General features: G+C 40.6%; 1 protein-coding gene across 3 annotated transcripts in view; it reads right to left on the bottom strand.

Moving 5' to 3' along the window:
- Positions 1–13,866, bottom strand: part of LOC124403618 (raftlin-like) — a 96,905-nt gene that overhangs the window by 52,527 nt on the left and 30,512 nt on the right. For all 3 annotated transcript variants that reach the window (XR_006928919.1, XM_046877295.1, XM_046877294.1), the window contains exon 3: positions 5,251–5,428. Coding sequence is in view for 2 of the 3 variants with exons in the window: in XM_046877295.1 (XP_046733251.1) it covers positions 5,251–5,428 (178 nt within the window). In the remaining variant the exon portion in view is untranslated. The remainder of the gene's footprint in view (positions 1–5,250; positions 5,429–13,866) is intronic.

Here is a 13,866-nt window from a genome sequence, read left to right as displayed (position 1 = left end):
AATGCTAAACATCTCACGTGCAGCTAACAACGCTAACAAGTTAGTTAGTCCTGTTAGTTCTTGTGTTTGTGGTTTCTTAAAACTATAAAATAGATAGGGATAATATAAATAAAGTTATAGTTATAGATTTTAATGCCACACGTATATTGTTGCTATATTGGGCAATTTTGTGCGATAATCTCAGTGCAATAATAATAATAATTAGTAACATGTAATAACTTTTATAACAATAATTTCAGTCTGACTTTTTTTGCCGTCTGTTTTTCACTGCTGCTACAAATTTCATTTATTATATACATTAATATGTATGATTTGTGATAGAAGGGTATCTGCAAGAGTGAAAGGGAAGGTTTATAGGACTGTGGTGAGACCTGAGATGTTTTATGGTTTAGAGACAGTGGCATTGAGTAAAAGACAGCAGGTGGAGCTGGAGGTAGCAGAGCTGAAGATGTTGAGGTTTTTGAGGACAACGATGGACAGGATAAAAAAAAATTAGTTTATTAGAGGGACAGCGCATGTAGAACGTTTTGGAGACAAGGTGAGGGAGGTGAGATTGAGATGGTTTGGACATGTGCAGAGGAGGAACATGGGGTATATCAGTAGGAGAATGCTGAAGATGGAGCCACCAGGAAGGAGGAAAACAGGAAGGTCAAGGAGGAGGTTTATGGATGTGGTGAGGGAAGTCATGCAGGTAGTTGGTGTGAAAGAGGCAGATGTAGAGGACAGAGGTGTATGGAGACGGATGATCCGCTGTGGCGACCCCTAATGGGAGAAGCCGAAAGAAGAAGAAGAAGAAGAATATTTATTAATATTTTCTTACTTTTATTTTTGCTCTAATCTTTTCTTTGATCTTCTATTGTAAGCAACTGCAACCAAACAATTTCCCTACATGGTCAATAAAGTCTTCCGATTCTGAACTTGACTTTTCTTTCTCTAGCAGCGTTCAACCTACTTTTCTGTTTTCTTTTCAATTTTTTCTTTCTCTTTATCTGGTTCTTCTCTCTTCTTTTTGCCATCTCTTCTTATTTCAGATTTCAGATCTCATTTCATTACTTTTCTTTCTCTAAGTGTCTGCTTATCTCCTACACTCCTTTTCTCTTTCACCTTTTTCTCCCCCTTTCTTTGTACTTGCTTATCTTTCTCTCTTCTGTACTTTTTCCATTTCCTGATCTTTAAAAAAAGAACTGATGAGAATGACTCATGGAAAAATTTCATATTCTTTTCCTTTTAGCATAATTTTTCTGTCTCTTTTCTTCTCTTCTCTTCTCTTCTCTTCTCTTCTCTTCTCTTCTCTTCTCTTCTCTTCAGTAGATAGATTTTAGACTTTTTCCTCTCGCTATCCGTTTTCCTTTCCTTCCTCTGTCAATGTCGTTTAAAGAACATGAGCAATGCCATGCTGCTTTTCACGTCTCCTCTCCTCTCCTCTTCTTTTTTTTTTTTTTTTTGCAGATTTTTCCCTACGGCTGCTGCTGATGCGGCGACTGTCTCCACGGTGACGGATGCTGGCGATAAACAGGACAGCTTGGCCACAAACAATCAAAGGATGACAAACCTTTACCCTTCCCGTTCTCCATTCTCCCTCCTCTCTCTCTGTCTTTGTCTCTTCTCTCTCTTCTCTTCTCTTCTCTTCTCTTCAGTAGATAGATTTTAGACTTTTTCCTCTCGCTATCCGTTTTCTTTCCTTCCTCTGTCAATGTCGTTTAAAGAACATGAGCAATGCCATGCTGCTTTTCACGTCTCCTCTCCTCTCCTCTTCTTTTTTTTTTTTTTTTTGCAGATTTTTTCCCTACGGCTGCTGCTGATGCGAGCGACTGTCTCCACGGTGACGGATGCTGGCGATAAACAGGACAGCTTGGCCACAAACAATCAAAGGATGACAAACCTTTACCCTTCCCGTTCTCCATTCTCCCCTCCTCTCTCTCTGTCTTTGTCTCTTTCTCTCTCTCTTTCACTCAGGCATGCACATTTTAAACACCAACATCACAAACCATCTCTCGCCCCCTCTCCTTTTCTCTATCCCTTCCTCTAAAAGGCAAATCTCCTGTCATCCATCTACTGCACATTTTCCATGCATGAAGGAGCACGTGTTTCAGGTGTCAGGACCCGATAGGAGTGAACACGTGTGTACTTTTGCATGAAAGTAAATGGGCGTGATGGTCACTAAAATATCGCTGGCCAAGTGCAATCCATAAAGCGTATACATGCGCAGCATCTTCTGACGGGAAAAATGCACCCTTGGGAAAATAGGAAAGTAAAGTGTGTCATCACATATTTGAAAGTATCCAACGGATTCTTCTATGTGCACATGGCTGATTCATCCCAGGCGTCTCAGGACTTTGTGTCAGATGCTGGGTAAGGAACGTGCAGCTCGGATCCCTGCTGTGCCCATAAACACTAAGAGATTCCTGGGATTTGGTGAGTTTAACTGCCCCCTGAGCTCCAGCAGAGAGATCAAGAAATGTTTTAGCATTTTTTTGGGGGCATTAGAGAGGTTGGACATTAAGAAAATTAAAAAATTAATTAAAACGTTACACAGAGCCCACACCTTTGACGGTGTGATTGACTGCTAGGACTGACAGGCACAGAAGCCACACCTCATACAAACGTCATTGCAACTGACACCCATAAAGTGGACACATATTTAGCTGGGATTTATGGACACAGAGGCCACACCCCTTAGGATGTGATTGACAGCCATACGCCACACCCCCTTTGCTGGGATTAACAGGCACAAAGGCCACACCTCTTTCAGAGAATCTGACAGTCATAAGCCTCATACTACCTTCAGAACAACTGGCACCCATAAAGGACACCCCTGTTTTGATGGGATTTATAGGCAAAGAGGCCACACCTCCACAACTGTGATTGAAAACCTGAAACCACACCTTCTTCGCTAGGATTGACAGGCACAAAGGCCACGCCTCTTTAAAAGAGAGCATCTGATGGGTACAAACCTCATACTACTGTACCTTCAGTTTGAATGTTACCTGTAAAATACACCCTTCTTTTGCTGAGATTACATTCACAGAGGCCACACCTTTTACAGTGTGATTGACAGCCATAAACCACACCTCCTTTACTAGGACTAACAGGCACAAAGGCCACGCCTGCTTCAATGTGATTGACAGCTATTAAAGCCAGACCTACAAAGTCTACCTTTACTAGGACGTATAGATATAAATGCCAGACCTCATTTAGTGTGATTGACAGCCACGAAGACCACACCTCCTTTAGTATGACTGACAGGCTCAGAGGCCACACCTCTTTTTCTTAGATTGACAGACATAAAAGGCACAGGAAAGTTGGAAATATTGTTAGAAAATGAAAGAGAGACAGAAAGAGGTAGAGAGAGAGAGAGAGAGAGAGAGAGAGAGAGAGAGAGAGAGAGAAAGATTGAGAAGGATAGAGAGAGGGGCTGTAAAACATAGACTGAAGCTTAGACATCGGTGCCTCTCCATCTCTCCTCAGGGGAATCGCTGTCTATTCTCAGAGATCAAGACAAGCTCCTGAGCTCCTGAAGCCTTAATTGTTGGCCTCTCTCTGTCTCTTATTCCCTCTCTCTCTCTCTCTCTCTCTCTCTCTCTCTCTCTCTCTCTCTCTCTCTCGCTTCTTTCTATCTCTTTCACACAGACACACAAAAAAACACTCAAATGACAAATGGACTTGAGTTTGACAGGAACAATGTAGGAACATTATAATGTTTGCACTTTGGATAGCAACGTGAAGACTTTTCAGTAGCACCATGAAGACTTTTCACGGGTTACAGGATAGGAATTTGTGGAAAGTGATAGCTCGGTGATTAGGACATTGGAGACATAAAGATGTCATGAGTTCAAATCTGCCTATTTTCCACTTCCAATTCTAGGCCCTTAGGAAAAGCACTTAACCCTGAAATGTTTAGATGCATAAATGTAAACTGCTCTGGATGAAGTTCATCTGCAAAATTCCATTAATACTTGTGTCATTTGTGCTCTTATCAATGATTTCTGCCTTTTGGGTAATCCTGTAAGATCTGTCTAACTTTCTGGTATTCTGGTATATCCTGTGTAGCTGTAGAGACCTTTCTCATGACTGCCTGTCTTTTCTGTGGAAACTTCTGTACCAACTTCTGAGCATATACACAGATCAGGCATAACATTATCTCTTCATCATGGCACCTGGTAGTAGGTGGATATAATTATTAGGCAGCAAGTAAACATTTTGTCCTCAAAGTTATTGTTAGAAGCAGGAAAAATGGGCGAGTGTAAGGACTTGATCGAGTTTGACAAATTGTGATGTCTAGACGACAGGGTCGTGGGGGACGAGGCTCATTGATGCACGTGGGGAGCGAAGGCTGGTCCCTGTGGTCAGATTGAACAGACGAGCTCAAACTGAAGAAGTTTATGCTGTTGATGCTCGACAGGTCACGACAGCAAAAGGGGGACCAACACAATATTAGGCAGGTGGTCATGGATGTGCAACACCAATGAAAGTCATTTTTCTCCATCAGAGCAAAAAAACAAACCCTGAATGCAAAAAAGAAACGTAATAATAGCCTGGCAATGAAACACACACTCATCCAGTGACATACAGTGAAAATGTTGGCTTTGTTTAGGTATTGACAGCTGTGTGGGAGTTCAGGCCAGTGGCATGACTTTCACTTTTGCCTGTCTAGCTGGATACACTCCACTTCTGGACTCACACACACACACACACACACACACACTCACAGGGACTCTTGCTGCCAGAGCTATGAGCAGGGGGTGGATGTGACTTTGAGTGGTGACTGCTGCTTGCCAGAGGATTAGAGACCTGCACTTGGACGTTCAAACACTCGCTCTGTCTCTCTCTATCACAACTCATCACTGATGCTGTCTTGCACAATGAACTGGAGGCACTATCCTAATAAACAGCTTTTTCCTCTTTGTGGCAGCATTAGAATGACGCTATTTAAACCTTCTACGACTCTGAGTCTGTTTGGTTTGGCTGGTATCTGGGTACATTTTTGCTAGGAGTTTTCAGATTTTTTCCCCGTCTTTCCCAGCATTTTCTCAAAATATTAACCAGAATGATAAATCTGCTTACTTTAGCCTTGTACACCCACTCTGTCCCCCTCCACATATTGCAAATCGAGGCAGCTTCTAACCCATTTATTCCTCCTTTATTCTCCAAAACCATCCAGTATTGTGAGCAAAGCCCTCAGTTTGGTTAAATTAGTGCTGAACATGTTTGTTAGTTTAATGGACAGATCAAATCTTTCTGAAGTCCTACCTTTCGGGCACTTTGCTGAGCACCGCTCGATAAAGCTGTCGCTGGACACTGGCAATCTCCGGGCCACACGGGTGGACGAAGGGATGGACAGCGATAAGGACATAGCCTTGCTGGTAGAGATCCTGGAGCTGGGATGGCAGCTCTCGCACCGAGGACAGGCACAGGGTTGACGTCACATCTGCCAGTGAACACAGAGAGCAAGACAGAGGTAAGACATGTTTAATCTGAGTGCTCAGACTGCTAGGATTGCTGGTGTAACCCACACAGGGATGAGGACTGAAGGTTAATTGGCTACATTGCTGTTCAGAAACCACCTACTTTCCTTGGTCTCTGTAACGTCGTTGGTGAATAAACTGCAGTGTTCACTAATCAGTGTTTCTGTTCAAGATTCCCATCAATAAGTCTCCTTATATGCATGCACATTAAGTTTGAGAAATTAAGCCACTAGTCCCTGCTACTGCTCTATGAGCCATGAATCAACACATCATATCATTTTTTTTATACAAATAAGCCCTGTGATTTATCCCGCCAAATGATTCCACCTAGTCGTTTCCGATTCGTTTTTCGTCGTGAATGACATTTGAGTAATTAAGGACGGTGAATAAATATATGCGTTCTTCATACTTGAAAGTGTGGCTGCTGAATTATTTATGAATTATTGATGCACCTTCAATAGTGGGAAGTGAAACAGTGCTTATTTCTTTCTCCAAATTGTAATCAGGAGGCTCAGGAGAGTGTAACGCGGCTATTTTTATTCGTACTGCGAAGCTCGTGCTGCATTGTTCATGCACGATGTGAGAGATGGGAAAACAGCAATTGTTTTAGCTATTAGAGGCATGCTGGTGGTTTTTTTACCATTCCTATGATTTAATGGGCCTGGATCAAAATCCAATTAAACATGATTGTTTAGCTCGACGTGAGGTCGGAGCCTTTTAAACTAGGGCACTGAAAGCTTCTCGGCAGGGCAGACGAGGCCAATCACGCATCGTCTTCTGGCATTAATGAGGTACGTTTGATAGACTCACCTGATATTGTGAAAGGATTAGTGGGGAGTTGAGAGACTTGTTTGCTCTCCCGTGTGTGTGTGTGTGTGTATTTTTTTTTTTAGCACAGCCTCATCTCAATCTAAAGCGAATAAGACAAGGCATGAGAAAGCAGCAGACAGAAAGTGTCAGAGCCACCCAGCTGTGCAACAACATGTACACGAAGCCCGTCAAAGAGCATAATCAAAGACAGGCATATGCTAATGAGAAAGACAAACATAGAAGGAAGGATGGGGGGAAAAAAGAATGAAAGATGCATTTGGCCAAGACTTTGGCAAGCCGACAGTTTTCAGAGTGCCATTCCAGAAATTGTGATATTTTAAAGTCCAAAAAGGTCTCCATGGTCAAAATCGGAGTGGAAGAACTCCTGCACAGAGCCTTGACCCCGTCTTTACTGAAGACCTTTGAAAAAACTAGAACTTGACTTCAATTCATGACCTTAATAATGGCCATGAATAAAGACAATACCTCTACAGCCACAATTTGAAATCCAAGGAAAAGCCTTCTTTGAAACATGGAGGATATTATAACATGTCCACAAACTTTTATAGTGAGGACGTCTTAGGGATCCATCAAGCAGGGCTGGAAATACCAGCCCATATGGAATCATATTTAAAGGATGTGTAACCTGACAAAGATCTACTGTCTGGGCTAGATAGAATTCAGTCCCAGCCTCGCTTCTTTTTTTTTCATCGTATGTTTGGGATAAGTGTTGCTGCTGTTGGTTCTACAAAAGTCCAAAATAATGTATTTTAAGACATTCGTTAGCAATAAATAATGCGATTAAAAAGCCAAAAAAACCCGACATATTATCTGAAAGAGAAGACGGGTTGATGCCAGCCTATTTTATACCCAACAGCTCTGCAAATTTTTATGCAAATTATTGTGGATATTCTTGACTACCGCTAATTCTGTGTCATGAGAAAAGCTTTAACCTGGTTAGCCTTTAAATCTTGTTAACCGAGCCTCTTGCAGAGGACCGAACCTTTTTATAAAAGCTGATTACTGCTAATTGTTTCGACTGCTATCGTGTGACTCCACAGCTAACGACTATTAACTTCAAACCTGCTGGTCGGCAAAAAAAATACAGTAGTAAGTCATAAGTTTTCTTATCCTCTTTTTCCACATGGAGGTCATAAGGTCAAAGGTAAACCTTTGACCATTTCTCCAGCGCACCAATATCATGTGTGAACACTCTTTATGTGATGAATCCATGATAGCGGGTAATCATATCACAAAATGGTCCCTTTGCTTGGAACATCAATTTCAAATCCATTCTCTTTTCCAATGATCTTCCATGCACTGTAGGATGAAGTGAGGCATACAGTATAAAAGAGTGCAATGGTTGAATGAGTGGAAGAGAATGGAAAAAAAGGGCTGATTCCAGCATGATCGCGGTCGTCAGTCTCCATTTTCTGGCTTCATTGTAAACCCGAATTGGAAGTGAAAGAGTTCCTTCAGGCGAATTGCAGGCCGTTTTTAAAATAACGCTCGATTTCTCAATCAGCGCTCTTTATGAAAAAAATATAATGTCCACCAGATAGAGCAGAAAAAAAAAAGGTGGGAATGGGACATAATCACAAACGTTTTGAAAAATCTTTCTCACTTCAGTATAATTAATTCCACTCTGTTTGATTTGACTTGACTTTTTGGTTTGCCAACACTGAGAGTCCCCAGAGGCAGCGTGCTGTGTTTGCCCTTCCCGAAGTCGGAGGATATTAACTCGCACATTCACTGCTCTAGCACTTCGTGCACCCTTACGTTGTGAGGAATAAATAAGGAATGGTTTTCATTACAAGCCGCTGGGAATACAGCCATGGGGCGCGCGCTTTTTTTGGCCTTAATCGCAGTAAGAAGTCCCAACGAAACCCCACAGCCCATTCTCATGATTCATGTTTTGTTTTGATGTGAGAACAGCGAGCTTTTTTTTTACAAAAACTATATAATGCTAATCACCACTGGGAAGGGTAAATTGGGCCATTAGCAAACAGGATAAAGACGCTTTCGCAAGTCAACACACTCCTCCGTGACATTTCAGATGAGTCAATAAATGCCAGTAAGGTCAGGCATTTCGTAATACTTTGTTTAAAGAAGAAAAAACATTTGGTTTGGATTTCATAATTAAAGCTGGGTCTTAGTAAAATTTTATTACCTTACAAATTGCTTGCCCCAGAATAATAATGCTGACCGGCGTAACCTTTGCTTCGAGACACAACACTGAAAAAAGAAAATTACAGCCGCAGTTTCTATCCAAACCCTGGAGACTATTAATAAGAAATGTAATTATTTCTTCATTTACTTTTACATGCTACTCATTGAAGTGGAACGGGAAATCGTTTGAGGCACAAAGGACAAAACTAGTTTGCCTATTTCTTTTCCTTCTCAGTTTTCATTTGAACAATATTGGTTTTACTTATTATGCTACAGTAAATCTCAGAACCACACTGGGGCTTAACACGTTTTTACTTATAGTTTACTTCAAAAAATAAACATGAACTTTTTGAAACATGAAGTTTTATCATCCATCTGATTGCCAGCCTGAATTCTGATTTATGTGTGCACACTACATCGCTGCTCCAAACCTGACTTTAATAAATAATTATAATATGACTGAAAACTGGTGGTTGGTGTGTTTGGGGGTGGGGGGTGAAATAGGGTAGTTTGGGATTGTTTATTCCCAACTACAATATTAACTCAGATAAAATGGAAGAATTTTATTACTAGTGAGTATTTGTCACCTGTGGAAGGTAAAAGTGCCTGTATGTTTTTTTACGATCAACCTGATAGCTAGTAATAACAGATTATGGCCGACAATAACAGATTCAACACAGTCGCGATGGAATAATGTTTCGCAATGGAATTATGTATGTACTTTAAGAGTCACTAACAGCTGGAACCAAAATCATTGTTTGTGCAACACACTTGATTCTGATGTTAAAATGTGTAAAAATATGATCAGACCAAATCATCTGGCTTGCAGTCAGTCTAAACTATGATAGGAGACTATGATTTAACTCTCTTTTAGATTATGACTTGTACAAGGTATCCTTGTTTAGCATTTAGTTGTAATGTGTTGGGAGATGAGCAAAAGCAAAAACATGGTCTCTGAAGAATAGTTTGGGAAACAGTAACTTAAACAAACAGTGGTCTCGTACTAACGTGCATAGAGCTCAAATCCCTGTCTTAAGTCATACACTGGGATCTGTATTGCCATCATGCTAACTATAATCTATGAGTGAATGGAGCCCAGTGATGCCACCACCAGATTATTTTAATGGTTATTTTAAGAACACTTGATTATTGGTGCAAACACCACAACATCTTTAACAATGCTGACCAATGTAAAAATGACCACTTACCTATCTGTAATTAAAAATAAGTTGGTCATGAGGTTTGGTTAATTTGCTTAGGTTGCTGGTCAGTTGCTCAAGTCTCTGATGAATTTGAGGATCAATTGCTCTAGTATCTGGTCAGGTCATGGGATCAGTTGTTTAAGTCTCAGGTGAGGTTAGGGATCAGTTGCTCAAGCCTCGAGTCAGATCAGGGATCAGTTGCTCACGCCTTTGGTCAGGTTAAAGTTAGGGATCAGTTACTTAAATATCAGGTCAGGTCAGGGATCAGTTGTTTAAGTCTCTGATTTGGTTAGGAATCAGTTCATCAAGTATATGGTTAGTTTAAGGATCAGCTTTTTAAGTCTCTGGTGGGGTTAGGGAACAGTTGCTGAAGCCTTTTGTCAGATTAGGGTTTTAGTTACTCAAATCTCTGGTGAGGTTAGGGATCAGTCACTCAAGTCTCTCGTGAGGTTAAGGATCAGTTGCAGAAGTCTCAGGTCAGATTCTGGATCAGTTACTCAAGTTTGTAATGAGGTAAAGGATCAGTTGCTTAAGCCTCTGATGAGGTTAAGGATCAGTTGCTTAAGCCTGATGAGGTTAGGGATCAGTTGATCAAGGTTCTGGTCATGTTAGGGATTATCTGCTCAGGTCTCTGGTCAGGTTAGGGATGAGTTACTTTAACCTCTAGTGAGTTTGGGGATCGTTTGCTCAAGCCTTTGGTCAGGTTAGGGATTATTTTCTCAGGTCCATGGTCAATCTTTCATTATCAGTCCGCCAAATCTCTGGCCTCTGGGGACAAACAAGGGGGAACTTCTGATTTGTAAAATATATTCTTTTAGCAATGGTGTCACTGCTACTTTAAGTAAATGCTTAAATGCTTGTTTTTTATGCATAAGTTGCTTTGAATATGATCTTCGATCTGTGTAAATACATAGCAAAAACTTTAATATGGTAAATAGGGACTAATAGTGAAAAAGGCTTTAGTGACACAGTAATGGTATTATCAGTACATCTGTACTCTCGTAGTACTCTGTGTGTACAGCGAGCTCTTGTCATTAGTAGTCATTGCTCATTGTGGGCACATGAGCCCTGGGGCACCACTGCACACGTTAATTACTTCACTAATAACCCTCTGTGAGAGCAGCCTGCTGGGGCCATGGTGCCTTGCGTTCAGTTTCTACTCTGTTTCTTCAGAGTTCAGCTCACCCTTGTGTATAAATTTTGGGCCAAAAGAGCTAATAGCAGTCCATCTAAGTGCCTGATTTTCAGAGCTATTTCCTGACCATGGTCAGGGATCAGAGGAGCTTTATTTTCTACCAGGGTTCTAGCTGCTCAGGGGTAATTCCCACTTTAATTCAGCTTGCACTGCAGGGAGTCTTGCAGCAAGCACAATGGCATTTATTGGGTCTTCCGATGCTGAGTCTGAATGGAAAAATAAAGCAAAGACCTCTGGAGTCTTGGCTGAGGCCCAGAATACAGAATACAAGACATAAGTAAAAAAAAAAAACGCAACAGTCCGTATCTCACATTAAATTTGTAAGCCAGTGAGATTTGACTTTCATTAATCTTATTTTGTAAGTGTGAGGTTTAGTGCCCACAGATAGAACACTCAAAATGTGCCTAAGAACAGGTTTATATAGGTCTATTGCAGTCGGTTCTTTCAAAATGGTCAATACCCAGCTTAAATTGGCTAACAGGAATTGGTTTTATATACTTTAATCAAAGCGTCTGCCTCTTTGAGGGTTTAAAATGACCAGAACAGTCAAACAGAACAAGTCTTATTCATTTTTAAAGGTTTGGAACTACTGCTCTGGCCAGAACTCAATCACGTCACATGGCATTTTTGTACTCTTTGGTGTTTAACGCACCCAGTGATATGATGATCTTTATGAGTGCAGCTTTGGGCAATGGGTGGAGAAACATGTCCTCGTTCTAATGGAATGTCACTTCACTGAAATGTATTATGCTCATTAAAGCCGGCCATTTCAGGCTTGGTCCTTTTTTCCCCCTGCATGCCTAAAAGACAGGGGGCGAACAATAAAAATAACACTGAAATGTACTTAATCAAGACCACTTATAAAGCAAGTATTCCATTAAAATGCTTAATGGAGTTTTATCATCAATGAGGACTGCTTCATCCTCCCCGAAAAGCCTCCATGATTCAGAGGCACAAATGAAATCCCTGCTGCCTTGCTATGGTGATTTACCTAGCCTATTTGCTTTTTCCTTGTGTCTATTTTCCATAATCGAGTCTGTCCACTGTGTAAATGTAGAGCTGTCTGAAAATTTTTTTTCTTCCCCTCTTTAATTGTTCAATTTCGGCAACCTGCTTCAGAAGTGTGCGGCTGACATTGAAAGATGATTTCCGTTCTGATTGGGTGCATTCAAAAAAATGACAACCTCCTTTACCGGCACTCTTATGCAGGCGTTTGCGTACACTTGGTGATTGGAGAAAACAGGGCGTCTTTTGTCTTATCAACAGTTAACGCACAAAAACATGACACTTTGCAGAATAATTACACCATGTCAAGTGTTTATTCGCCGGGCATGACGTGCACTATTGGCTCGATCAGGCTCGTTCCAGTTCTGCAGGGAATTAGCGCTGGATCCAGATGTCGTTGCAGAACTAATGGTGTAATCAGTATTGCAATCAGGCTGATACTGTTCAAGCTGAAAAAAGATGATTACTTTAATGCTGGACAGTTTTCTCCTGGACAATCTTCAGCTGGGTGTTGCGTCTATTTTTATTTTTTTCCCACATTACCACATTAGCTGTCTCCTTCATGTGTATCTCTTTAGTTCGGGCATAGGAGCAGACATTAGATTCAAATTTAGAATCTACCACCTGCTTTCTAAATATCATTCTAATTTCAGTAATGTTTTGTAAGGATTTAAACACTTCTGGTCATGCTGTTATAGAAAGTACCAAAAAGCAATCAAAAATGAATGTAAAAAATTAAGCTAAAACAGAATACACCTTTACAGAATCTCTGTTAATAAAAAACAATATTTAAATCCCTGCCATCAAAATGCTCCTGTGTCAGTCACAGATTATGGAAAATGAAACTTTAAATCTGTCACAGGGGGGATAGGATTTATTCGGACATGTTAAAAATAATTATTAAGAACACATTTTTATTTACAGCATTATCATTATAAGCTGGATATTAACTTATTGGGAGACAAATCTGGCATTTAACACCCCCATATAATCAAAATGGTATGATCCTCGTTTCATAACACCTTTGCGAAGATTTGATTGTGAGATTGCTAGTTGAATCCGGCTCCCGGATCTTCGATCATTCGTGGTCACTCCTAGTAGTGTTATAAAGCAGGTTTACTATTACCATCCTGATTATTAATTCGTTTCTAAAATCTACATGTCCAGATGTGCTTTATTCCTCTTATACCACAGCAAATTCCCAATGGATGGATGGATGGATGTATGGATGGATGGATGGATGGATGGATGGATGGATGGATGGATAGATAGATAGATAGATAGATAGATAGATAGATAGATAGATAGATAGATAGATAGATAGATAGATAGATAGCTTCTCTCGCTGTTGCGTTGCTTTAAGTAGTGTATGTTTATGTTGGAGTTTCTATCCAATCAGATTTTAGCCATCACATGTTGCCAGGGTCAAACAAATATCACGTGAGGCCTTCAGAATCAACCATAAAGTACATGATGTTTGAAAAATGTTGTTTTAACCGATCAGATTTCGAGTTAGTGACAACAGAACCCTTTAAGCTTCACTCCTGCCAGGTCTGTTCTTATAGAAAAATGAATCCACATCTTCTGACCAATCAGAACAGAGAACTGTGGTATAACTGTTAAAAACAATCACCATCTTGCTGTTGTTCCAAACAATTAGAATCATGGACCACCCTGACTTTTTATTGTTATTTGTAGTTTTCTCACTAATCACTTAAGCATCTGTAAAGCTTAATGCTAATTCCAAGCCTGGCATTCTTATTAGAAGCATTTGTTTCCCCTCTCATTCTTTATAAGCCTGAGTGGATCCTCTCCTGGATGTGACTTGTAGTATTCATCAACCACTTTTCTTTCTTTTGAATGCCTCCTGCATTAACCCTCTGTCACAGAAAAGTAACGCTTCACTGTATTTTCATTATGAGCGCTGACAGCGACGTCAAATTTAATATCCAACCAGGAGAGGTAGTGAGATACATGTGAAAATTCCTTAACTGTCTACATCTATCATGGGGGGAATGAG

This window comes from Silurus meridionalis, chromosome 21 (genome assembly GCF_014805685.1).
Source record: "Silurus meridionalis isolate SWU-2019-XX chromosome 21, ASM1480568v1, whole genome shotgun sequence".
Taxonomy (NCBI): domain Eukaryota; kingdom Metazoa; phylum Chordata; class Actinopteri; order Siluriformes; family Siluridae; genus Silurus; species Silurus meridionalis.
This window is presented reverse-complemented; position numbering and strand designations above follow the sequence as displayed.